This window comes from Triticum aestivum, chromosome 1B (assembly GCF_018294505.1).
Source record: "Triticum aestivum cultivar Chinese Spring chromosome 1B, IWGSC CS RefSeq v2.1, whole genome shotgun sequence".
NCBI lineage: Eukaryota > Viridiplantae > Streptophyta > Magnoliopsida > Poales > Poaceae > Triticum > Triticum aestivum.
This window is the reverse complement of record NC_057795.1, coordinates 631,841,363-631,869,093: the sequence shown is the minus strand read 5'-3', so window position 1 is coordinate 631,869,093 and position 27,731 is coordinate 631,841,363. Positions and strand designations below refer to the sequence as shown.

At 44.9% G+C, this 27,731-nt stretch overlaps 2 protein-coding genes across 2 annotated transcripts; both read right to left on the bottom strand.

Annotated features, from left to right (window-relative positions):
- Window positions 1-14,848: 14,848 nt before the first annotated feature.
- LOC123080850 (uncharacterized) lies at window positions 14,849-16,003 on the bottom strand. The gene has a single exon (XM_044503800.1). The coding sequence runs from the start codon at window positions 15,692-15,694 to the stop codon at window positions 14,849-14,851; it is 846 nt and encodes a 281-aa protein (XP_044359735.1). The 5' UTR covers window positions 15,695-16,003.
- Window positions 16,004-26,117: 10,114 nt separating this feature from the next.
- Window positions 26,118-27,297, bottom strand: LOC123097560 (uncharacterized). The gene has a single exon (XM_044519334.1). The coding sequence runs from the start codon at window positions 27,234-27,236 to the stop codon at window positions 26,217-26,219; it is 1,020 nt and encodes a 339-aa protein (XP_044375269.1). The 5' UTR covers window positions 27,237-27,297; the 3' UTR covers window positions 26,118-26,216.
- Between the last annotated feature and the right edge of the window lie 434 nt (window positions 27,298-27,731).

Below are 27,731 nucleotides of genomic sequence, written 5' to 3'. Positions count from 1 at the left end.
TTTCTGATTCATACTATTGCATTGTGAAAAGATCATCACTTGAACATAAGTAATCATATGACAAAATCTATATATGTTGCTGTTATGGAAATAATCATGATGCCTTCATGTCCGTATTTTATTTTTATCGACGCCTCTACCTCTAAACATGAGGACATATTTATTGTTATCGGCTTTTCGCTTGAGGAAAAGCGAGGTCTAAGCTTGGGGGAGTTGATACATCCATTTTGCATCATGATTTTATATCAATATTTATTGCATTATGGGCTGTTATTTCACGTTATGTCACAATACTTATGGCTATTCTCTCTTATTTTACAAGGTTTATATGAAGAGGGAGAATGCCGGCAGCTGGAATTCTGGTCTGGAAAAGGAGCAAATATTGGAGACATATTCTATGCAACTCCAGAAGTCTTGAAACTCCACGGAATATCTTAAAATAAATAAAGAAAAATCGTCGCCAAAGATGAAGGCCAGGGGGCCCACACCCTGCTCACGAGGGTGGCCCCCCTGGGGCGTGCCCCCTACCTCGTGGGCCCCCTGGTGGCTCTCCGACGCCCATCTTCTCCTATATGAAGTCTTTCAATGAGAAAAAAAATAAAAGGCAACCTTTCGGGACAAGACTCCGCTGCCATGAGGCGGAACCTTGGCGGAACCAATCTAGGGCTCCGGCAGAGCTGTTCTGCCGGGGACACATCCCACTGGGAGGGGGAAATCATCACCATCATCATCACCAACGCTCCTCTCATCGGGAGAGGGCAATCTCCATCAACATCTTCACCAGCATCATCTCATCTCCAAACCCTAGTTCATCTCTTGTATCCAATTCTTGTCTCCAAGTCCGGGATTGGTGCTAGTAGGTTGCTAGTAGTGTTGATTACTCCTTGTAGTTGATGCTAGTTGGTTTATTTGGTGGAAGATCATATGTTCAGATCCTTTATGCATATTATTACCCCTCTGATTATGAACATGAATATGCTTTGTGAGTAGTTACGTTTGTTCCTGAGGACAAGGGAGAAGTCTTGCTATTAGTAGTCATGTGAATTTGGTATTCGTTCGATATTTTGATAAGATGTATGTTGTCTAGCCTCTAGTGGTGTTATGTGAACGTCGACTATATAACACTTCACCATTATGTGGGCCTAGAGGAGGGCATTAGGAAGTAATAAGTAGATGATGGGTTGCTAGAGTGACAGAAGCTTAAACCCTAGTTTATGCGTTACTTCGTAAGGGGCTGATTTGGATCCATATGTTTCATGCTATGGTTCGGTTTACCTTAATACTTTTGTTGTCGTTGCGGATGCTTGCAATAGAGGTTAATCATAAGTGGAATGCTTGTTCAAGTAAGAAAAGCACCCAAGCACCGGTCCACCCACATATCAAATTATCAAAGTACCGAACGCGAATCATATGAGCGTGATGAAAACTAGCTTGACGATATTCCCATGTGTCCTCGGGAGCGCTTTTCCTATTATAAGAGTTTGTCCAGGCTTGTCCTTTGCTACAGAAAGGATTGGGCCACCTTGCTGTACTTTATTTACTTTTGTTACTTGTTGCTCGTTACAATTTATTTTACCACAAAACTATCTGTTACCACTTATTTCAGTACTTGCAGAGAATACCTTGCTGAAAACCGCTTATCATTTCCTTCTGCTCCTCGTTGGGTTCGACACTCTTATTTATCGAAAGGACTACGATAGATCCCCTATACTTGTGGGTCATCAGTAGGGTGTGCGCGTCAGCGTGTGTGCATTCATAGGGATGAGTGTATGCGCGTGTATGTGAGCGCTGCGCCTGTACTGTGTTAAAAAGAGTTACGACATGCATTGTTCCTCTAATCTAACGGTATATTATATCATTGCTCCTTTTGTCTCCATCCACGTCCGTATATGTTGTGGGCCCTACCCTAGTTAGGAAAATTATACTCGGAAATTGCTTTTGGAGGCAGAGCTCATGCAAAATTTAAAATTCATGAGAATTCATATTTTTATATTTAAAAAAATCTGAAAATAATACAGGGATAGATGAAGGCATAATGCACAAGTGTGTAAATTTTCAGGACGAAATATGTTAAAATGAGGGTTGTGCAAAAAAAATTGGGGCTTATTAACACATGATACTATTCATCCTCCCAGACCGTGAATTTGCCCTTTTTTGTACAGGTCGCATTTCGATATATTTCATCCCGAAACTTTACACACATAAACATCAGATTTTTCTGAAACCAATTTTTTAAATTTTTTATTTTTTCATGAATTTACTTCATCATATCTACCATTCAATTTTTTTAATAAATTAATACTTCAACTTTATTGAATGATAAAAACTAATATCCCATCGCATGTTGGGTATAAATTTATCGTTGTAATACTAGAGACAAAAATACATTATAATGCTTAGTTTTTTATGTCATAATGGATTTAACTAGAAAAAAAACAAAAGCCAATATTATCGGTGTACTCCACCTATTAATCCCCCCCCCCTATGCATACCCAAGCCTCTATTGCACGCAAGGTTTTTGCTCCAAGGTTTCACCACTTGTGTGAAAGTGACCCATGGTGAATTGTGTACATGACACGTGCTATTATTTTGGTAAATGGTTATGTATAAATGCGATGTGTATTCGACTTTTCGTTTGAAATTTTGTTAACGTGTGTGCTAAATTCTTGGGTGCGGTTGGGTGCGGTTAGCGATTTTGGGTGCATGTGGGCCATGTGACTTTGTTGACTTGCACGTGCATGCTTCATTGTTTTCCTGGCTTGTGTGTTTCCATCTGTGCGTTCGAGAGAAACCCCGTTGATTCAAAGCCACCGCTCCACCGCCGTACAAAACTATAAATAGGCTTTCCTCCTTCACCTCTCGCAGCCCTCCCAGCCGTCCATATCTGCCGTCTCTTCTCTGCGTAGACACACCAACCGGACTCCAAGCGCGGTCACCTCCACCATCTACGTGCTCCGCAGCCCACGGCAGCCCGCTCGCCATGGCCATGCTCCCCACGCCTCGCCTGTCCCGGCGGCCCTCTCAGACTGCCTCTCCCGGGCAACACAACGATGGTGGCGGTGGCGACGGCGATGGCGTACAGCGGGAGCAGGCGGAGTAGCGCGACCCCTCTCCCTTGACCTCCCTCAGCAGTGTCGCGCCTTCTCAGCCACGACCTCTAACCGCTGGCGGCGAAAGCGAGCGGCTGGCCAGATGCCTCCTCCAGCCTTGCCGTGATTAGTATTACACAGATGGGTGATGCACACGTACTTCACCCGGTGTATCTATTCATGTATGTTATTATTAGCTAATTAGACAAAATTCCTCTGTTTGTATGGTGTTTGTGATGATGCTATCAATTCACCAAACACTAAAATATCGGGTTGTGCTTTCAAATCTAGCAAATTAATTTTCTCTATTGCTTCTTTTCCAGGCAGAAGTATTAGATCTATTCTGTGCCATGAGTCTTACTGTCAAAAAATTATATAAGCATCGCCTGATGATTATAGGTAACTTATATTAAGAACTTTGTTTTAGCAGCACAATTTGAATAAATTTGCAGTTTTGCACCAATGAAAAAGGTATTACATACCAGATAAAAGATAGAAGCCAGGCTGAACATTGTGATCCTACAGCAGATATGCCAAGTGCTTCCTCATGAAATGGATAGTAGTGTCGCTGGTGAAAAAAGTAGATCGGCCAATCTAGGTAGCATCAGAAGTGGTCTCCATCAGAAAGTAAACTGCCTAATGCCATCTTCCGAGAAGGCTGGACATGCAAAAATTGACAAGTTCTCTCTGCAACAATGAATAAATTCATTTTATTACTGTATAGCCATGGTGGCAATCTTTTTCGGATAACAAGAGACAATTTTCTCAAATAATCTCAGCAGAGATAACATTGCGGTCTATTAGGAAAAAAAGTTAGCTATTTAATTAAATAGAAAACTTTGTCACTCATTGCAACAGATGCTAAACAATTAGACTAACTAACAAAAAAGTATATATAGAGTAGTTACATTTCTTTATTCGAAAAACAAATGATATACAAGAACATGAGGATGACAAACATAAATTGATCACATATATTATTACCACGGGTCGATTTAATTGGTGGTAATTTTTCTTTGCGATGGAAACAAATTGGAATCAAATGATTCAAACAACCAAAAGAAAGGGAACAAAGGATGCTTACGGAGCTGAATGAGTCAGGGTGCTCTACTATTGGATTGCAAGTAATAATAGGTAGATCCAGCAACTCAATGGCAGATGTTAATCGACCCCACAATGTCAGGCAGTCGCCCTGGCTTTGCCCGGAAGCCACCACTGAAATTACAGCAAGAAATATGAAGTAATTTGTATCTTCCATGCTGGGGTTGTACCAGTGTATTGACTCCGTCAATGCACCAACCTGGAAGAAGAAGTGTTTGTGGAGTGGGGAGTTTCTTTTCTGAGGAGAATAATCTTTAGTACGTCTCTAAGTTACTGAACTGTCCCCCTAGACAAAGATGAGTTTAATGTTGGCCGTTGACACAGAGAAGGCCTACTATCACATACCGCTTATTGGATTGTCTAACATTACTCTCATTCCAAACCCCACATATCCAGCAAAGAAGCTTACATCAAAGAGAAAGCTATAAATTGGATGGTTGGTCTCTATGAAATTGATGTTATACTTACTTTATTTTCGAAAAGGGGATTACCCCGGCCTCTGCATCGAATGATGCACACAGCCACGCCATATTATTAAACATAAATCAAGTTCCAGTCAGCGAGTTCCAGACTTATTTCATCAAGTAGTTTTCTTCTATTTGAACTCAATTTCTTCAATTGCTCTGAGCCGTGAGCTTATATTAGTCGGGAGCTCATATATATTTGGCGTTGTGAACTCATTTTAGTTTTATTTATGAAATCATTATGTGAACTCCTTACTTTTTTTGGGAGATGTGAATTCATATTCATCTATGAATCATGGTTGAAGAGTCCCTTGCCAATGTACGGAGGTCTACATACGTGTGCCACTTCTATCTACAATTCCATTGCTGCTTTTGAATAAGCTACAACAAGTGCAACAAAACAGATTGCAGCAAGTAGCTTATGGACTGAAATTTGCAATATTACTCATTTGTCATATTGTCGCTCATTTGATCTTGGCTGTGAAACTATAATCAAGCAAAAGATTACAACATACGTGACTTACATGTTGCTTGCATTCAACATCTTCAAGACCTATACACACATCCATCTCCTCCTCCGGCCGCTGCTGGCATCATGCCACTTGCTCAGGACCTGCACAAGGCATCTTCTTCTCTTCAACACCACCCTCGCCACTAAAACACTTCTCCAGCAGGGGAGGGCGAGCTGTGCCAATGAGCCGAGGGGATGGCAAGCACCCGCAGAGAGCTGCGCTATCGTGCGCAGGCGTGGGGGAGAACCCGCAGCGAGCTGCGGTATCTAGCGCAGGCATCCGCGAGGCGAGGACGAACTGCGCCGGCGCCTGCAGACGTGGATGAGAACCGGCAGCGAGTCGCAGTGACTCGCTCGGGCATCAGCGTGGGTGAGCATCGTCGGGGAGCTACGGTTGCTCGCACAGGCGTGGGCAAGCTAGGGCGGAGAGCTGCGGTGGCTTCCGCTGGCAGCGGTGAGGTTCGACGACGAGCAACCCGTGACGACAAGAGCGAGGTAGCCTGAGAGCAATCCTTATCCAACCAGTCCACACGCATCAGATAAGGTTAGATAGGATCAGGGGTACTTTGGTCTTTCAGGTGCCTAGGAAATGGAAAAGAAAAAGGGAAAGTAATGGGAAAAGGAGAAATTGCATGGTAATGAAAGTGAGCATGAATTGGATGGCATTTTTCCAAGCAAATCTTGACGGTGACAATTCTACGAAGCCCTGTGTTGAAAGTGACAAATAACCAATTTTCTTTAAAAAAATAAGATAATTCTAACTTTCTTTTATTGTCGGTTTGGCCTATGTTCAAATTGGGCCACAAGGCAGTCAACTGCTTGCAATTGACTAGGACAAATTTGTACACCAAGCGCTCTCACAATCATCCACAGAGGTTACTCAACTCCTTGATTTTCTTGTAGACTGCTTAGTTAATTCAGCCTATTTTGCTCTGTCTAGCCTCAATTTGTTTGAAGTGACTCACATGCTAATTATTTCTTCCTCCCTCAGCCTCATTAACTTATGTTTGTTTTGATTAATTAAAACTTATTGTGCCAGTCAACTATGTATCCAGCGTATGGATCTTTTTTTTTTGCAAAGGCGTATGGATATGTTGACTTCTCCACTTCGGTATTACTTATCTTTCGCTCCTCTACTACACCGAAACCATTGTAGCGGTCGAGCAAAAAAAAGAACCTTTAATTTGACCACTTAGTTTGAAAAGAAATAAAGATACATGCGTCTAGGTTTACAACCTTATTAAACAAATAAGTAGCTGTTGTGTGCACTTAATCTTCAGCGGGAGCAGCGCCGGAGCCAGCACACAAGTGTTGGGTTCAAGTGAACCCAACGAATTTTTCTACGTACGTGCGTGTAGGTACATGTTTGGTTGGCCTGAACCCAGTAAAAAATCCTGCTTGACCCCAATAACGTGTGGTGGTCATGTGAACAGCGTAAGCAAAGGGCCTAAAAGCCCACGGGCCGTCAATGCCTAGGCGCCCAGCTGGCCAGGCCTAAACCGTGATTAGTCACGTACTCCTCGGTACTCACGTTTTGTATTCGTATACGCACACACGCAGCCGCACCCCTCGTCGAGTCTGTTCGTTTTCCAATTCGCATCTCTGCTCTCTATTCGTGTTCGCGTCTCAGCAGACGCACACCAGCGGCAAGCAGGCTGCTATAGATCCACGGCGGCAACAATCTTAACCCAAAATTTCAGGTAATTAGAATACATTGTTACATGCGGACGTGGAGTTTATACACCCAGGAGCAAATGCTCCTGGTGTGAACAGTAACATCAAATAAATTCAAAAAAATCTGATTTTTTTGTGGCATACTTTCACAAATGTGTGTTGTGCATGCAAAATTTTATCGCAAAATCACATTGATGGAACGCGTGGTAAAAAAAAATCGATGATCTGAAAATGCTACTTACAAAAGCATTTTGGAGCTCTATGTTTTTGGCATGCCTTCCAGTAATGTGATTTTCCGATGAAATTTTGCATGCACAACAAAGATTTGTGAAAGTATGTCACCAAAAAATTCAGATTTTTTTGAATATTTTTTCTATTTTTTCGACTTTACTGTTCATACCGGGAACATTTGCTTCTGGGTGTAGAAAGGTACTTTCGGCTACATCTCCTCATCTTCTCTCTCTTATGTATGTTCTATCTGCCCTAATAGCCTAGGGTAATAGTGATTTTTTTGCCCTAGTTCTTTTATTTGTTTTTCTTCATGGACTTTGATTGATCAAGGCTATGAAGCGGTATTATTCAGAAAGAACTCGGACACAAATCGTGAATGATACAGACACATCAGGGTCACCCAATAGACATAGGCAAAGTGCATCGAATATTACTACATCTAGTCTTCAGAAGCCCACTATGACAACGAAATTAACTTAGATGAATTGCCTTATGAACCGGCTGATCGAAAGATAATTTCAGAGTACAGAAGAAATCCAAATATGCAAGATGAGATCAGGCGTAAATATTTAACAAGGAAACCTGACATGCCATCGTCTAATTTTGATTACCCTAGAGGAAGATTGGAGATATTCAACATAGAATTAATCCAGATTAGTTTGATGAATATGGTCGTTGGCTTGAGTATAGTGCCAAGTTGCATAAGGCCTTTTGTTCGTGCTGATACCTTTTTAGAGATTACAATGAGGAACAAGCTGTGAGTGGTGTATTTGCAATTCATGGTTGAAAAAAAAGGAGTCAAATTCTCATAAAGAGTGAATGAGTGAACCCAATGGCAAAATTTTCTGGCTCTGCCCCTGCGGGAGAAATCAAGCTGAACAAGGATTCTCAAAACGGTTTGTCTCCAATTTCAAGATATTTTGCAATCTTCGAGAGTCGGGTCATGATTTGGAATCGTTGAGACGCAGCCCGTGCATCCAGCAACAACTTCAACATTGTGTTTACAGGGAACAAACTATCAAGAACAATAGCATAAGAACTAGCCTCATCTCTCTACCACTACATCACAGAGACAAACACAGCTTGAGGATCAATATCTCAAATCTGACAAGAGAACAAGAGCTTCGCCATTCTGCATCCAATAGCCACTATCACTATCTATTGTACATCATTTATGCATGTACCAAATAGACATACCCTTTTCTTGTATGAACTACTTTACAATGAATCAACTCTTGGGACGAGTTACCAGACATTCAAAAAAATCAGATAGCGTGTTAATTCATGTGGCGCATGAATTAGTGTAGGAACAAGTTATTTTAGTACATAAAAAAACTGTATCTGTGCTGTATGGATGGGCGCGGCATGCCGCCGCGCGTGGAAAAACTAGTAGCGTGTTAGGCAAGAAAACAAAGGGAAAAATGATGGTAGGAAAGTTGTTTTTTAAGCTTGGTGTACCCATGCCCTGATCTCCTATATATTTTTTCTTTATTTTTATCTGTGTACTCCACCTACTAAAAATATTCACCAGAAGTACAACCCACCTCAAATATAATAAAAATTACATCGAAGTCTATGAAACACTGAACAACCATTGTCGTCTCCAGGACGAGCCGTCGACGCGTCACTGTCGCCGCTCCCGTATCGAAGCTGACCCGACCTTGTTGATGACAACCAAGATGTCTTCGTGTACATGCCCCTAAGGACAAGAGCGCCAGAGTCGTTGTTGAATCCTCGAATTGATCTAAAGAACCTGACATGCTAGGCGAGAAACTCTAACCTCCTGGTTCAAGGAGCTGGCAGGAAACTACGCTGGAGCTCCGTCTAATCCGTCTAACGGACAAACTTGAGGATGATCATAGACCAGAAGACTGACTTGAAGAAGAAGCACCGCCATCCGTCCGAGTGCGGCCCCTGCAAGGACTAAAACCCTACCTATCTACCTAGTCGGAGCCAAGGCACCAGGATTCCCCGCCCCACTATCAGCTGCCGGAGCGGCAGGCAGAGGGGAGGAGAATCCACAGGCTCGTAGACATCATGGGAAGGAAGGTTTTCCCTAGTCGCCTTCCGAGAGGGGAAAGAAAAGTCGTATGTATTCTTTTTGTAGGTGCACCTTTCCTTCTGTTTCGTTTTTTAAAACCGTGGTACTAAAGTTTCATAGTAAAAAAAGCTGGGGTACGTGAAAGAACAAAGCGGTAGCAAAAATATGTGATTATAAAATGTATAATCTTCCCGTTTTTTTGTTTTTCTTGCAAACGACTACGTGCATCTGAACATGCCCCACGAGATTGACGGCGATGCAGGTGAGGTACGCCGCGACACCGGTAGTGTCTGCGCCACATGGAGGCAGGGTTGCAGATTCATCGGTGGAGCCGCCAAGTTGGCGCTGCTGCTGTAGATGGAGACGAGGGACAAGCGCCAGAGTGGCCCATCCGTGAAGAGCTCGCCCTCTTGGTCACCTCCTCCCGCACTCTTCCTTTTGTACCCCGAGAGGAACCGGTGCCGCGGCTCATGGTGGCAGATCACACATATGGAATCGGCCGGCGCGCGGCGCCTTGGAGGTTTGATTGTAGTTGAGTTAATTATGATGTGCCGATTTTTTTTGTTTTCAGAAAATTTTGCTTTTAGATTGGTGTGGGCGCGCGTGTTTTCACATTCATTTACTCCAATGTGTACATACGTTTACATTCTCATGTTCACATCCATTCGTTCGTTACAACAAATGGATAAGTCTGTGCATTCACATTCATTCGTTGCATGCAATCCGATGCATTTAATCTGTGTGCATCATCTGGTTCCAACTTACAACCATTTTTATATTTTTTGGGCGTTTATATACTAAATTACAGGCACAAGCAAAAAATTCTAGGGTCGGTCATTTTTCTCGTGTAACCCAATGCATAGTCTAAAAAACCAAATCGGCGATCGAACAAATAATGCCGCCGGTTCAGGTTTTTACCGGTCGGACCCCCAGTTCACTTTAAATATATTATACTTAACTCTTTTACTTCATCATACCTACCTTTAAATATATATTTTTATAATTTACCATTTCAACTTTATTAAATGATAAAAACTAATATCCCGTTGCATGTTAGGTATAAATTTGTCATTGTAATACTAAAGACTTAAATACATTTATAATGCTTGTCTTTTTTCATGTCATAATGGATTTAACTAGAAATCCTTATGCTCCACCTACTTTTTTCCCTATGCATACTGTGTTTGTATGCATAATCTTTACATAGTATATTTGAATATCTATTTAACGAAGTAGATTGTTTTAGAATTAACATTGTATGTATCTAACAAATAACTTGATGAGATTTGGAGAGTACACAATTATCAGGTTTAGCTATAACTAAATAGTTAAGTTTAGATTGTATGAAATGCCAACTAGTGGTTTGTACTCGAATCCTCTCTTATGCCATCACTTGTTTCTTCGTGAAACGCTTGGATATTTAGAAGTCAAACTTTCATGAATTGAAACCTCATGTGGTTTATATAATAATAATTTATAAAAATAGATCTGTGTAACATGTCTAAACTCTATTTCGTTTTGAAATAACTAGAAGACACCATTTCCCAATTCGACCTAAACAAGTCTAGTCTTCCCAAATCCATGTCAATCGATAAAATTCTTGTATTTTGTCTATCTATTAAATTAAGATATCACAACAAAAATATAAGTGTATGGCACTACTTGTATCGCTTGAGTATGTTCTTACAATATGTTTACCCTTTGACTGATGGGGAAGGAAGGGGGGAATCATAGAGATGTGTTGGTACAACCATTAAGTCAAGCCATGTTTTGTCAATTGTTAAAAGTATCTTTTATAAGCCATGAGTAGTCCATCATCTTCTGGTGTTAGACAAGAAAACAAAGGGGGCAAAACGATGGTAGGAAAGTTGTTTTTTAAGCTTGGTGTACCCATGCCTTGATCTCCTACATATTTTTTGTTTCATTTTTTTCGAAAAAGATCATATCAATTATAAAAATTCACTAGAAGTACAGACCACCTCAAATATAATAAAAATTACATCGAAGTCCATGAAACACCGAATGAAAAGTTTGTAAAGTTTGTAAATTCACTAGTGGCTGCCCTAACTCTTTGGTTCTCAGGAATATCATGACATGCAAATTTTTGTTCAACTGAAAGTTCCCAATCAAGATAAACGTCTGGATTATATTTACCATTGAAAGCAGGTATAGTAAATTTAATTTTGGCACTAGAGTGTTCATAATCTCTAACAACATACCTGGGTTGACCTCGTGCCATACCGTGACGGTTGAAACGTAGTTGTCGATGAGCACGGTCATTGTGGTGGTTGACCATTTGGTCGTCTTCGGTGTCACCAGAATAATCCTCGTAGTTGTCCCCATGTTGCTCGACGGCGGGAGGAATTTGTTGGTGCTGGTTTATGGTGGCGGCATCAGTGGCAGTAGCTGGGTGTTGTGGATGACCCATGGGCACACGCCGAGCTCGCGAAATAGCGCCGCCACCCGTGGAGTTGCGAGGATCAACATTGTTGTTGATGGGGGGTGCAGTCTGCAACTCGTCAAGACGTGACAAGATGTCCTTTAGCTGTGTGTTTGCAACACCCTGTGCATTCTCTATGGCCTTGAGCCTTTCGTCGGTCGCAATCTGAGCACCCTCAAGTTGAGCAAGACGCTCGCTGGTGACTTTCACATCCGCGGTGAGACCCTCAAGTGTGGGTTGATCCTGTGTCATTGTTAGCTAAAGAGAAAAAAACACAATTTATAATCCCTATCAACTAACAGGATGTGGTGGACAAAATTTCTCTCACACTCAAGCTTAGTATCAAATTCTTACTTGTTCTTACCAATGCAGCAGGTGGTGATCGGCGCGTTGGTGTTGGCCTCAAACGACCGATGAAGATTGGATGGAGCGATAACCAGGAATCAGTAGAGCCGGAACCTGTACTTATTGGTAGAAAAAGTGTAGCTTGGCAAAGGCTTCTCAACTCACAATATCAGTGGCACAATTTAGCAAAAAGAAATGCAAGTTGAATAATTGCTCAAACTCCTAACTAGTGCTGGTAGTCGACTAGCAAGAGATAAAACAATCTAAGCCCAAATACTGAAACAAGTGAGTGGAAACAAGGGAAAATATGATAGCTCTAAATAGCTAGATATAAGTGAGGTATAAACGAGTGTATTACAAATCTCGAAAATATATGATGGATGCAGTGGCGACCAAGTAGCAGCAAAACTATTATGTCTGAGTAGCAGATAGAACAAATCAGTCCAAATTAGATGCTAGCCGGCTTGACTTTTGTTTCAACTTTCTTTTCTTTTTTCTAATCTTTTTATCTTTTTCTTTTTTTTTTCTATTTTTTTCTTTATCTTCTTTTCTTTTTCTTTTTATCAAGCCGGTTACTAGCAAGCGAAATTAGAAAGACTACGCTTCAAGACAGGTCTGTGTGCTACAAGTACTGCAAAAGAGATGGCAAAGCAATCTAATCAGAAAGAAAGCAAGACACAACTTGTGTGGGATGGGACGTGTGTTGCATGCATGTAAGACTGTGCAAGTGATGGGACAGCGGCGTGCACTGGAGACTCGGGTGTATGAGAAAAACGCGTGGCTAGGCTGGAGTACGTGGAAGTGCAGGAGAAGGAAGGTGAATGCGTGGAAAGTGGCGGACGATTCGGTGATGTGATGGCACAAGAAGCTTTGTCTGACGCTTTGCGCGGTGCGCGGCAGCGAACAGATCAGGGAAGTGGACAAAAACAAGTTTGATCTAGTAGACAGTTTTTTTTTCTAAACGAATCTAAACCAGCACTAGTATTAGATGAATGCAACAAAAAATTCAACTACACAAATACTAGATGCAAAAATTGCTAGAGGCTAAAAAGATAGGTGCAGCGGATGAACTAATCTAATTTTTTTGGCTTTTTGTGGGTTGTAGGACTAAAATCAATCTAATGTAATAAAACTGTAAATCTCTCAACGATGAACCTGAAAGCTGATACCACTTGATGTGAACTGGGGACCCGATCTTTCGATGAGAGAGGATAACTACGATTTTGGGTGGGACTTGACCCTCACGATCCGGCTACCAACCGTACAGGAAAAACCGTACACGACTGATATCCACGGCAATCGCTGAACCAACTCCACGGCGTTATCGACCGAGCCAACGGCGCGATCGACCTATCCACGAAGGATTTTTCCTGCAAGCAAATCGAAGAACATGCAAGAAAATAATAGCCAAGCAATCTCAAAATTGCGAATATGCTAGATAGGATTAATCTCACAAGATGGGGTTCCGATAGAATGTCTTGACGGTCGCACTAGCCGCTACGAGCGAAGACAAATAAAAGTAGCAATAGCTAAACTTCTCTAAACAAAACCCGAGTCTAAAACATAATCTAGGATAGCTATTTATCAGAGGCAGACGTGCGGTCGAGTCGGTTCGCCGTGTCCCATCCGGACTTTGCTTCGGGCGTACGTGCACGGGCCGACGTGTAGAGGCCACAGCGTTCCAGGGCCAGACAGCGAGTCCACGTTCTGATTCCTAATCCAAGTGCTTCGGTCCTGGTGCCCTTTGTTCTTGTGCACGTAACATCAAATGACGGTTGTGATGGATCATGGATGGTTCGATGGTGCATGCATGCATGTGTATGTGTTCCATGCATATGAACTGCTCCTCATTTTCACACGGCTCTTGCAAAAATATTCTGGTATTCTGCATACAATAAAAGAACGTGTTGTATTTCTACTCCGAGTAACAAAATTATAATTTATATAATTATTAATAGAAATCACCTGATTATTGTATATGAGGATAATATTTTTGGTCTCATCGGTGGAGGCTATGTCCACATCAGCAACTGTCTCTAGTGTGCTTTATATGCAGGTGGCAACTCTATTTTTACCCGAGTTGCCATGTGTTTTGCAGGGTACACGGCAACTGCCTAGTGTGCACGTAAGCAGATAGCAACTCTCTTTTACCGAGTTGCCATGTGTTTTTGCATGGTACATGGCAACTGCCGTAACGTGCACGTACACAGGGGCGGATCCGGACTTAAAATTACCCGGTGTCCATATAGAAGAACACATGCCTACATATCAAACAATTGAATGGCCTACACCCTAAGCTAATAAGTAAGTGCAAATTGCACCATGTGCCAGTGACAACGGGTAGCTGTAGGTAGCTCTGCCCCTGCACGTACATGGCAACTGCCCTAACGTGGACGTAAGCAGACGGCAACTCTTCCTTTTACATGGCAATTGCCCTAGCATGCTTGTGAGCACATGGCAACTCTCTCAACTGCCTAGTGTTAGTATGTGGCAGTCCTAAAGTTATGAAATCATGACAACTACATTAGATCAGACCATACATGGCAACTGCAGTTTTGTCCGACATGGCAACCGTAGTTCAGCGACATGGCAACTGCAGCTAAACGAACATGGACGAGGGTCTGCGGGCGCGCGGTGACCGTCACGCGTGGCGTGCGGGACCAGGAGGTACGAGGCCTGACATACGGGCATGTGGACGTTATCAACTTCGCTCACACGCATGCGTGTGAAAGGGATCGGGAGGGAAAAAAAGAGGTGTGTGGCCATTACTTGTTTTGCCCACACGTAGGTGTGTGGGCTGTTCCTCTTATACACCACACAAAATGTGTGGGCGAACTTCCTAACGCCCACACGTGTGGCACTTATGGGCGTCCTAGATTAAAAGACATAATAACGACATAATCAATTGGCTTACAAACGCCATATGGACAGTGACATGCATGGATTAGGTACTCAGGAATACTGCTGGCCCCTCTTCTGCCTCTCCGCGGTCAGGTTGAAGAGCCTGTCAGGGCAGAGCTGGCTACAAAGCTCCATGTAGGTGGAGTAGAGCACCCTGTCTTTGGCGCCGGTGCGGTGTTGACCCGTGCGCGCGCAGAAATACTTGAGCTGCTCCAGCGTGCATAGCCCCAGCGTCTGCCCCGGCAGCAGAAACACCCAATTGATACTCTCCTTTTCCTTCGGTATCACTGGACGCAGGCTGTTCTTCTGCCCGCAGCCGTCGCAGTCTGGCACGACGGGGCTCATCCACGCTGCCGGCGCGCGGTCGTCCATGTCGTGGATGTTGCGGGACACGAAGACGCGGACCTCCCTGAACTTGATGGCGATGTTGTAGGAGACGGTCTTCTGCACGTCGCAGCGCCGGCACTTCACGTCCCCCTCCACGGCCGTGATGCCGCGCTCGAATAAGTATGCGATTGGATGATGGATCGCGGCGCGGTTGGTTGCCCACGAGAACGGCGGGATCGCGGGTGGGGCGCCGTTGGTGTGCGCCGGTGAGTCTGTGCCGTCGTTGGGTGGTGCCAAGGGGCCCCCGACGGCAACTGGCTGCGGTGGTGTGCCGTTGACGGGTCGCAGGGATGAAGGGTGCGCTGCCGCTGATGCCCGTGGCGGCATGTCCTGTTTTATGGACAGCGCGGCAGGAGAAGTCGGCGCTTGTTTCGCCGGAAGAGTGAAGGTGGATGGTGCAACGAAACCAATCTGGGCTCCGGTAGCGATGAAGGCGGCCGAACCGGCAACAGGCAGCGCCACAAGGTTCGTGGCAGCAGGCGACGAAGCCGCGGGCAGCGCATGGGCCATGGTCGCGCAGGAGTCGACGGAAGGCGTGGCGGTGCCAGTGTCTGCATTGCCGTAGATGGAACCAAGTGACAGGAGCCAGAGGGGGTCGTCGGTGACCAGGGCCGGGCCGGCAAAATCCAGGGCCCTGTGTGAAACTAAAAAAAGGGCCCTATATCAAACTAACCGATGAGGTAAGTTATACAATAGCATATGTCAATTGGAGTTGGAGATCGTGCGTCAATGTTTGCCAATTAGACGAACCTGTAACTCACCTAAGTTTGGGTCATGTGATCTTTAACCGAGGAGGTAAGAAGTAAGAACCAATCTCTAATGACGTAACGATCCCTGATAATAGTTAATTATAAAATTAAGAATTAGGAGTAGAAACCAAAGTTAATCGAAAAGAAGGACTCGCTAAGCAGTAAGCACCTGGCAGGAGGCTAAAGTCGGTCACCAATCAATCGAAATTTGAGAGAGGAGAGAGGAGGCGAGGAAGGCAATGGCGGCAGCGACCGGTTGCCCTGTGATCCGATCGATCTAATTACGATGAGACGTTCCTTTCCTTCCAGTAGCCATGAGCCCGTGGTCGTCGCCCCACGATCGAGAGTTTTCAGTTTCATGATCACGAATTCCGGATCCCTTTAGGCTGTAGGCTGTAGCGATCCAGGCATCGAGTGCAGGCCTGATCGTAATCTCTTTTGAGCGCTGGTTGCTGCCGCCGTTTTAGCGCTCGTCGATGTCTCCGTTCCAGCGCTGGAGTCGAGGACATCAGGCTGGAGAATGATTCCCCGATCGGCCTCCAGTTTCAGCGTTTCTGCGTTGGTTGCTGTCGTTCGATCGACCGATCCCCTCGTGGCCCGATCCGATCGATCTCTAATAACGTAACGATCCCAGAGCGAGAGCGGCAGAGCCCACTACAGCGCCCAGCAGCCCAGTAGGGCATAAGTTTTTTTAATACTAGGCCTATGTAAAATTTTTGGGGCCCCTCAGAATTTGGGGCCCTGTGCAGGCCGCACTTCTTGCACCATTGCGGGCCCGGCCCTGTCGGTGACGAGGTCGCCCTCGTCACCACCGGCGTTCTTCCGCTTCTGCCCAGACGAGGAAACGGCGGCATCGAGCACTGACAAGGTGTGTTTCCCCATTGCGCGAGTATGACAGGCAGATGCATTCTGCCGCTCGAGTTAGGGCATGTACAATGGTTCTATCTTAGCGATGCCACGTAGGATAAATGATGAGGTGGAGGAGAGAGAAATCATAAGGCTGGTTGTAATGGGGAGTATCATATACTAGTATCATGCATATGATACTAGTGTATGATACTACCTTCCTAATGCATAGTATCATATATTAGTATCATGTTGTACTCTATTTATTGCCATGCATGACACAAAGTAGCGTAGCATTTAATATGATACGGTATCATGATATGATACTACACCCTCTTTTTCTTCTTTAATGCTATGACACCTCATCAAAATTGCCTAGTTGGCATGCATGATACTAACTATGATACTACCATTACGACCAGCCTAAGAGAAGGCTTGTCTTCTCTTAATTAAGAGAAGGAGAGATGACCTCTTAGCACAATATGTCTCACCATGTTTTTAGGAATAACTAGTTTTTGAAGATAAGGTTAAGAGATGATCCATTGTAGACATGTTTTTTTGTCATCTCTAAATTACATGCAAGATTTAAGATAAGACTACCTTATCGACCATTGTACATGCCCTTATATATCACTAAAAAGTAATCCCGGTAGTAGGTGTAAACGCAATTGAGATTTTTAAGGGCAAAGATAAGCATGTTCACATTTTGTTAGTTCCAAAACGTGGTTCGTCGGTTCCAAAAAAATTAAGTGTGCATGCACTGCCTCGGTCAGTCCATGCAAAGGTTTTGGAAAAAAAAAGACTCAGGTCAACCCTTGGTCATGACACGTTCACACTCAACTCTATGAATCGCACTACCGTGTTAACAACAAATATCAACGTGTCATTTGGAGCCACGAATGGCGGATATTATTTTATTTTTTTAACGCGGTGCAATTGCACATGCACATACACTCAACTCTCAACGTGTTTGGTTGTCTACATCATTTTTTAACACTTTGTATACTTGTCTTAGTTGGGCCTAATTGAGCAAATGCACACAAAAAATCAATATATGCACGTTGTTTGGTTGTCTGCATACTGCTTCCCTTGCAGCATTTTGGTTGCATACATACAACATTGTCGAAAAATCTCCATTAGGAGTGGTGAGCTTACCGGCATTTTAGCAAACACGACATAGATAGCAAAAGTTCAACATAGCCACATAACTAAATTAACACTACTAGACCAATAACATTAGCGAGGGGTAAGTGGCCCCACGTTGTAGTAGTAGTGCGGGTTGATATGACATGCACTACTGCTAAGTGGACCCAACGGTACGGTACCCACCGGCTCGAGCCATTGTAATAGCCTCGGGTATGTTACCTGCGCTACAACTAACATGCATGTTAGCGGTAGCACGGCCTTCTCCTTCTCCCTCGTCCTCCTCCTCCCTCCTCCCATCGCCCTTCTCCCACCTGCCTCCTCTCTCCTCCTGCCTCCCCCTCATCTGTTCTCCCGCCATCCTCTGCCCTCCTCTCTCCTCTCTCCTCCCGCCACCCGCTGCCATCCTCCTCTCTCATCGCGCCGCCCTCCTCCCACCTGCCTCCTCTCTCCTCCGGCCGACCGCCACCCTCCTCCTCTGTCCTCCCTCCTCACTTTGAATACGTTTTTTGAATATAATTAGTAAATGTAGGTTTTTGAATAGAGTAGAATGTAGGCTATATGAGAAATTTTTAGGTATCAAATTTAGTAATAGATTTTTTTTAGTAAAAAAGCAGGTATAGAAATTTTTAGTTAAAACATAGTAATATAATTTTTTAGGTATGGAAATATATTGGAATGCTATATGAGAAATATTTAGGTGTCCAATTTAGTAATAGAAATTTTCAGTAAAAACGTTTAGGTACAGAAATTTTTAGTAAAAAAAATTAGTAATAGAAAATTTTAGGTATAGAAATATATTGGAATGCTATATGAGAAATTTTTAGGTATCAAATTTAGTAATAGAAATGTTTAGTAAAAAAATTAGGTATTGAAATTTTCCAATATAGAAATGTATTGGAATATTATATGAGAAATTTTTAGCTATCAAATTTGGTAATAGAAACTTTTAGTCAAAAATTAGGTATAGAAATTTTTAGGACAATTTTTTTCAATATAGAAATGTATTTGACAATTTAATTATTTTTGTGTCATTATTAGTTTGTCATCAAAGAATGTTGTGTGAGAATGTTGATGATCTAAATTTTTCGCTGGTGGAATATGTAGGCTTTCTAGTGTCGTGTATCCCTGGAGTGATCGTCGTCGGAGCTTCCTGTACTTCCTCTACAACTGAGTTGATGAGCTAAAAGTCCACCCCCTCCTTCTCTTCTCCTCGGACATGTGTATGATGATATTTGGACATGTGTATGATGATATTTGAACGCGTATTGCTTGTCTATTTGGACATGTGTATGATGATATTTGGACGTGTATCACAGAAAATAAACCTTAATTATGAACATGAGAATAAATAGTTACTTTTATTATTACCTCCAGGGCATATTTCCTTCAGGAGGTGAAGGCAGCGGGTTAGGGCTTGGGAAAGAGTGTGGACAACCAGAGCTCGAGCTCTGCCATCTCGTCAATTAGGCCATAGATGTAGGGCATGTCGCGGGCGTCAGAAACGCGGAGCTCCGCCCACACCTCACCGCAGAAGGTGGTGGGTTGCCGAAGTGGTCCCCGTCGTATAGGCGAGTTGGTCACCGGCCCGCCGGCACCACGCCGCGGGACGTGTGGGACTCAAGTATCCGCTCCTACCTCGACCGCAACGACAAGCTCTGCAGCAACAATGAGAGAGGTTAGGCTGGTATGTCAAGACAATGAGAAATCTTGCCATTCGATGCGTCGTGATCGTGGGGATTCGCATTCGCAGTAGTTGAGATGGACATGTTCCAAGGGTCGTAGCCGTTAACGAACATGTTTGGAGATCTTGGGGAAATAGTACATAAGTTTTGCTTCAGTTAGGACTTACTAGTTACTACCTAGTGCATTCAATTATACTGACGGGGATTTTATTTAAGTTTTTGGGAAAAGATAACGCGCATACGTGTCAGCGTTTGCATCTCGCCCACACGCATGGATCAACGTCCGTTTGTGTTTGCACAACTCTTGGCATATTTTTCCAGATTTTTATGCCACGCAGGACTGGGTTGGTGTGTGGGCATTCATCCGGTCGCCCACACGTCCGTTTCACCACGCGGAGGGGCTGGTGTGTGGGCGTTTAGCAGTTTGCCCACACGCCAGTTTTCACGCACGCAGAGGGGCTGGCGTTTGAGCGTTTATCGGTTTGCCCACACGCCCGTCTGCTCTCCCACACTCAAAGATGTCAGTTGCCATGTGTTTTGCAGGGTACATGACAATTGCACTAGTGTACTTGTAAGAAGATGTCAACTCTCTCTTAACCCGAACATGTTATTTTGCTATGTCTTTTTGTAGTGCTACATGGCAACTGCCTAGTGTTAGTAGGTGGCAACTTCTAAAGTTTTCAAATCATGGCAACTGTAGTAGACTAGACCATACATGGCAACAACTCAGTTGTCCAAAAATGGCATCTGGCACTTGACTTGAGATGGCAACTGAGGTTGAGCAACCATGGCAACTGTAGTTGTCAGACATGGCAACTGTAATTCAGCAACATGGCACCTGCAGTTAAACGAACATGGAAGAGGGTCCGGACCATGGCAACTGCGGGGACGCGTGATGACTGTCACGCGGGGCGTGCGGAACCGTGAGGTAGGAGGCCGGACATACGGGTGTGTGGGCGTTATCTATTTTTCCCACACATACGGATGTGGGTGGGACCGCGAGGCAAAAGACCAGGCGTGTGAGCATTACTTGTTTTGCCCACACGTAGACGTGTGGACTGGTTCTTTTAGATACCACACGAAACGTGTGGCCAGACCCCTTAACGCCCACATGTGTGGGCGTTATCGGGACCCAAGTTTTTTTTAGATATTATCTTTTGATGACATTGCCAAAGACTGAAATTAGTTAATGTTTTAGTTGTTGAACTTTTACCCAGTGCATGCAATATACTGATGGGAATTTTAGAATTGGTTCAAAAAAAATGTGTGGTTGATGCGGTTGTTTCGTTGATTTCGTTTTTAGGAAATGTGAGGTTGCAAGCATTCTCATCATTAGTGAATGAGATAAGCATACAAAAGAAAAGCTCCCTAAAACCAAGAAATAACAAAACGGGGCTATAAAGGCGCGCATCATCTTTTGGTATGATTCATAGTACTCCCTCTATTCATATACATAGGGCATAATGCATATTTCGAGGCTAACTGTGAGCACATGTTAGACCAATAATATATGACATGCAAGTTACACAAAGTATACCGTAAAATTCGTACATGAAAAGGGCATCTAATGATATAATTTTCACATTATATATCTCATATACTATTAATCTTATCAATAGTCAAAGGTGGTGCTAAAAAACGCATTGGACCATATATATATATATATATATATATATATATATATATATATATATATATATATATATGGATGGAGGGAGTAGATAAATTGAAAGACATGGGGATGAAAATATCAATTTTCTTCTAACTGCAATATCACTGACAACTTGATAACTACAACAGTAGATAAATGCACAAATATCTAGAAGTCAAACTTGCATAAATTCTAACGTTGACTGCTTGAATTTTTATTTCAATAAATTACAAGAAGACTCGTGTAACATGGCCGAACTCTGTTCGAAAAACCATGTCTAAACCCACTCTGAACTTACTCAAAACAATTCTAGTCCCCCCGAAACCAACCCAATTGATAAACTTGGTGTATCCTTCAAAACATCGACAAGCTTGAGAGGGCCTTCCTGTGGTCTGGGTCAGATAAGACAACCGGGACAAAATGCAAGGTCAATTGGGACATTGTCAGTCGGCCACTTGCTTATGGTGGGCTTGGGGTCCTCAACACCAATTAGTTTGCGCGGGCTTTGAGACTACGGTGGCCTTGGTATGAATGGAAGGAGCCAACAAAATTGTGGGTTGGGAAAGGTAACCCGTGTGATGAGGAAGATCTCAACTTCTTCTATGCTAGCACCACAATCAAGGTCGGGAATGGGGCGAAGACACCCTTCTGGGAATCCCCTTGGCTTCTTGGGCGCAAGCCCAAAGACATTGCTCCTCTCATCTACGAGTCTTCATCGCGGGAACATTGGAAGGTACGGAAGGCCCTCAAGGAAAACGCGTGGATCCTCAAAATCAGGCCACCTGCGGTTGTTTCCACCGAACATGTAACACAATTCTTCACCCTTTGGATGCTTCTGCATGAGGTGCATCTTGATGAGCTTGCTGAGGACGACATAGTATGGAAACACTCAGACTCTGGGCATTACTCTGCGGCCTCTGCTTACAGGGCATAATTTTTGGGTTTGGTCCTCTCCCACATGGACCAAATGGTTTGGAAGCCCTAGGCCCCACCGAAGGTCAAGTTCTTTGCTTGGCTCGTACTGCAAGATATAATTTGAACCACCGACAGACTGGCTAAGCGGGGTTGACCAAATTGTGGCCCTTGTCCCTTGTGCAGGGGAGTGCAAGAATGTGGAACACATCTATTCTTCAGATGCCGCTTCACGTTGAGGCTTTGGAATTTGGTTATTTAGAAATTTCTCATACACGACATGGACACGTCGGCGTGGAGCTCCTTCGACTCAGTCAAGACATGGTGGGCGAGCACAAGCGCCCTGGGCACCACTAACCGAAAAGCGAAGACCTCGATCACCATGATTGTGTCGTGGGTCATTTGTAATGAGAGAAACGCAAGAGTGTTCCGGCATAAGAGCACGCCTCCGCCAACTCTACTCAACACCATCGTCGACGAGGCAAACCTTTGGATCACCGCCGGGGCAAAGAAGTTAGGGTCATTTTTATTGCGAATAATTCTCATGCCGTATTCTGGGTGTTTGTTGTAACAAACTCTACTCTCCTTATTTAATGTATGAGGCAATTTTTTTTGCCTTCGTTTCAAAAAAAAACTTGGTATATTTCTAGCTATTAAAAATCATATATCATAATAAGTTTAAATGCACGACACAATTGTATGGTTTGTGTCTACTAATACGGTACTTTTATTGGGGGTGAGTTGTCCTTTAGCTGTGTTGGTACACCCATGAACTTTAGACACGATTTTGACATTACAATTGTTAAAGAATCTTGACATGGATCAACCCAAAGTCACCTGAAACCAAACGGAAGAGAAACAGACTCCCCCCTCCCCTCGTGTCGCCATCCCGAGGGCGACTCAAGGGCTCCCTTCCTCTATCCGCCACCACCTCCCTCCTCGCCGTCGTCGGAGGCTATCGTCGGGTCCCCCGCGCGGGCGCTAATGAGGGCGTTGGCGGGGTACTTTGCCGCTAGGCAGGGGGCTATGGTTTGGTACGGCGGCCCCAGGTGGTGCGGGCGGCACTTCTCGGCGGTGGGAGACATCCCCCGGCACGGTGGGCCGCCTCTGCCCGGCCGTGTGGGCGGCAAGACGACGGTGGATCCGAGCGGCTGGTGGTCGGCTCCCCGTGGTCATCCTCTCCAGATCTGAAGACGCCTCCTTTGTCTTGTGCTGCGGCCTCTCCTACGCCCTGTCTGGCTGGATCTGATGGACAACGTCGTGGTGGTGGGGTGGGGAGCCCTGGATCGAGGTAACCTCTTGGCCGCCGCCGGCGGCTACATCGGCGGTGGCGCTCCGGGCGTCACTCCCGTTCCCGAAGGCGACGTTGAGGTCCATTCCCTCCCCTGCTCCCGGGTGAAAACCCACAACCTTGGTTGGGCGGCGGCGGTGATTCTACACCTCCTTCTTGAAGGCGTCATTTTGGGTTTGTGGGATGAAGGGTGGTCTGCAGCAAGCCTTTGGTGTTACAGTTGGCGGCGGCTCCTTCGTCCAGCGGTGACTTCCCACCATGGAGGATCGTTTCCCTCCTCCAACTGCTTCACTCCCTCCTCTGCACGGTCCGGTGGATCGACGCCGTCGGCCTGGGCGAGAGGGGACAGTGGTCCCCTCTACGGCGATCTGGTCGCGTTGTTGGAGGAGTGTTGCTGGTCTTGGCGTGGCTCGGTCCTCCAGGTGGCTTCGTTGCTCATTGCTTGTCGTTTCTTCTTGAAGTGCTCTGTTCCTATGGTTAGTGTCTGCGGCCTGCTCCCCATGTGCGAGTTGCAATTTCTGGCCTCGGGTGTGCTCGAGTGGTTGTCTAGTGTTCTTGCTGGCTCTGGCGTGAGCAGCTCCGCTTTGCCTTCAGCGTGTCGATGGCAAGCTCCTTCCCTTGGCGCAATCCCGTCTAGCCCCTGTTAGGTCCCCAAGATGTACTAGTTTTCTTCTTTGGTAATAGATTTTAGCCTCCACAGCGCCTTGTATTTGCTGCCTTGGGGTTGCATCCCCGTTTTTCTTTTTATCTTTGGTTGTATGTTGTGCTCTTGTAATCCTGGCCGGTTGATGGCTTTGTTAATTCAAAGTCGGGTGAAGATCAAGCCCTACTCGGGCTCGGTTTGATCCTTTCATCTAATTTTTTTGTTAAAGAATCTTTAAAAAGCCATGAGTAGTGTTAGAATTAAAAACCAAAGGGAAAAAAATGATGGTAGTACGAAAAGTTATCTTTGTAAGCTTGGTGTACCCACACACCCCTTATTCACCTGTATTTCAACTTCCGTTGTTAAAGCTGAGGTGTGCTGAAATTACGTTGACCTATAATTCTGTGAAGTACCATAGTAAAACAAAATCAGAATATATTTGTTGGTTTGTGGGGCACATGAAAGGGCAAAGCGGTACCCCCACACACTGACACACCCCTTATTCTCCTGTATTTGCGAGTAGCAAAAATGTGTGAATAAAAGGTTTTACTTTTCTTGTTCTTCTTCCAAATGATATAACATCTAGGACCTGAAAGATCCGGAAATTCAATTTGGCTCCCGGGCCCAAGATTATTTTTTCAAATGTCAAAAAATATCAAGACAAAAATTCTATGTGATATTAGTCACATCCAAATGCTACCTGCAAATTTCGAGACAAAAAGGTTAAGAATTTTGGCTTGTTAAAACACAGAAATATGGCAACTACCAGTGTGTCGGTATGTGTGGTGCTGAGGATAGCTGGCGCCACTCTCTGATGCAATGCAACATGTCTAGATGTGTTTGTGCCCTAGCAAAAGAAGAGATGGTGCAGCACATGCTATGTACCGAAGAATCTTATGCGAAGTCCTGGTTGTTCACCATGCATGATAGTCTGTTAGGGGATGAGTTCACTACAATGGTAGTTACTCTGTGGGCAATCTGGAGTGCTCGGCGGAAGGCGATACACGAATCCATATTCCAAAGTCCACATTCCATCCATGGGTTTGTTTCCTCGTATCTCTCGGAGATTAAGGTACTTCAGCCAACTAGTGCAATCAAGCCCCCAAGATCGGCTCCCAGTCCACGGCGCTGGATCTCTCCACCCGATGGGATGTTCAAAATCAATGTTGATGCAGTAGTGTCGCGGCATGGCAGGTTTGGAGCAGTTGCAGCTATTTGCAGGAGCGGAGATGGCATTTTTCAGGGAGCTTCGGCGGTATATTTCAACAATATTAGCGATCCAGCCACCCTCAAGGCGCTTGCCACCAGAGAAGCCCTTACCTTGGCGAAGGACCTCTACATTCAAAAGATTTCAGTTGCTTCTGATTGCTTGGAAGTAGTGGAAGCCGTCAACAAGGGATCGTCTTCAGTCTACAGCGCCATTCTACATGAGATAAAGGACCGCTCTTTGGCCTTTTTACATGCTACTTTTCAGCACGAAAATAGAACTTCGAATACCGAAGCGCACAATCTAGCAAAGCACGCACTTTCTCTTGGGGCTGGCCGCCATGCTTGGTTAGGTCAGCCCAGTGATCTTAACTTCGTCCCTGTAAACATTGTGACGGATGAATAAAGCTTTGTATGATTGCCTCAAAAAAAAAAGAATTTTGGCTTGTGAAACATAAAACAAATTGAAGACCAAATGTCATCTCAATTTTGTTTTTTTACTCATGAAACACCGATGCTCCCTTTCGCATGAAATTTCTCAATCATGCTTGCGACACTAACACGAACATCTAAAATAAACATAACTTTTGATTTTGTTTACATTTTTTTTGAATTTACTGTTTATCCGGGAGCATATACTCTTGGGAGCCAAAATGCCCCTCCCAGAAAGATCAGTGTCTACTATTTGAGAAAGATGACACCAACAATATTATGAGTCATCATTCTCTGAACCAATATTTTTAGAACAAAGTGTTCGAAGAACAAGGCAGAGAAAAGAAAATCAATTCCCAAATATTGATTTCATTTTTCATTGCACGCAATTTTCCATAACGTAATCCATATAGACAGATAAATGAAAAGACATCATAATCGATTTGCCATATAGTGCATGCATTGGTTAGGCACTCAGGAATACTGCTGACCCCTCTTCTGTCTCTCCGCCGTCAGGTTGAAGAGCCTTTCAGGGCAGAGCTGGCTACAAAGCTCCATGTAGGTGGAGTAGAGCACCCTGTCCTTGGCGCCGGTGCGGTGTTGGCCGGTGCGCGCACAGAAATACTTGAGCTGTTCCAGCGTGCATAGCCCAAGCGTCTGCCCCAGCAGCAGGAACACCCAATTTATCCTCTCCTTTTCCAACGCTATCACCGGACGTAGGCTGTTCCTCAGTCCGCACCCGTCGCAGTCCGGCACAGCGGGGGTCATCCATGCTGCTGGCGCACGGTCGTCCATGTCATGGATGTTGCGGGTCACGAAGTCACGGACCTCCTTAAACTTGACGGCGATGTTGTAGGAGACCGTCTTCAGGACGTCGCAGCGTTTGCACTTGACCTCACCCTCCACGGTGGTGATGCCCTGGTCTAAGAGGTAGGAGATCGGGTGGTGTATCGCGGCGCGGTTGGTTGCCCAAGGAAATGGCGGGATCGCGGGTGGGGTGCCGTTTGTGGAAGCCTGAGAAACGGAGCCAGTCTTGGACGACGGCGGCTGAGGTTGAGGTAGTACGCCATTGGTGATGCGCCGCCGGGTCGAAGGAGGTTGCGCGGAACATGCCACCGGTGAACCGAGCGGGACCACCACGTCCGGCTTTATCGGCGGCACGAGAGAGGTAGTCGGCGGTTGTTTCGCCATGAATGGGATGGAGGCCGATGCAGCGAGGATGCGCGACGAAGATGCCGCGACTGCAGTTGGGGAGGCACCGATCTGGACTCCAGTAGCAATGGCCACACCGGCCGCAGGCACAGGTAGGTGCGCCAGCAGGAGGTTCACAGCGGCCGGCGTCGTAGCAGTCGTGCACTGCGTGGACACGCTGCTGTAGATGCAGCCGAGCGACAGCCGCAAGTTGGGGTCGTCGGGCACGACACTGTCTTCGTGACCATCGCTCTTCCGCTTCTGCCCCGACGAGGAGCCGGCGGAGTCGACGACCTTGCCCATGGCGCCCGCGTGCCTCTGGCTTTTTTTGATACTGATGCAAACTGCAGATACAAGAGGATAGGAGAATGTTGTTCGGCTGCCCCTTTTTATGGAATCCAGCCAGCAGATAAGAGAGGGTTGTTGGGATAACTCCACGCGATACCTCGTTCGGTTTCACACTGAATATCTAGATTTGCAAGCGCGTATTACAATTACCGAGGAGGCTTGGCGGGCGCACCCGAACCGGATTATTAATGGACTTGCATGCATGCATGCATGCGACTCTCACAATTGTTTCCACAGGCGAAGTCCCCGCGGAATCGACGTACCGTCCGGGGAGTACTGCATTTTCAGTCGCGTGCACACGCATGGTCTATGTGTCGCCACTTTATGCAAAACAAAAGGATTAAGTTTGCTTAAATGCTATAAAACGAACGTCAGATTTCTGTCATGTTCTCGCCAAAAAAAAAAAAGATTTCTGTCATGTTCGGGCGCAACGTCGTAGCCGTCACACGA

Excerpts from the sequence above, each read along its gene's own strand:
- LOC123080850 (XM_044503800.1), bottom strand. The coding sequence starts at position 15,694 with ATGGCCCATGCGCTGCCCGCGGCTTCGTCGCCTGCTGCCACGAACCTT.
- LOC123097560 (XM_044519334.1), bottom strand. The coding sequence starts at position 27,236 with ATGGGCAAGGTCGTCGACTCCGCCGGCTCCTCGTCGGGGCAGAAGCGG.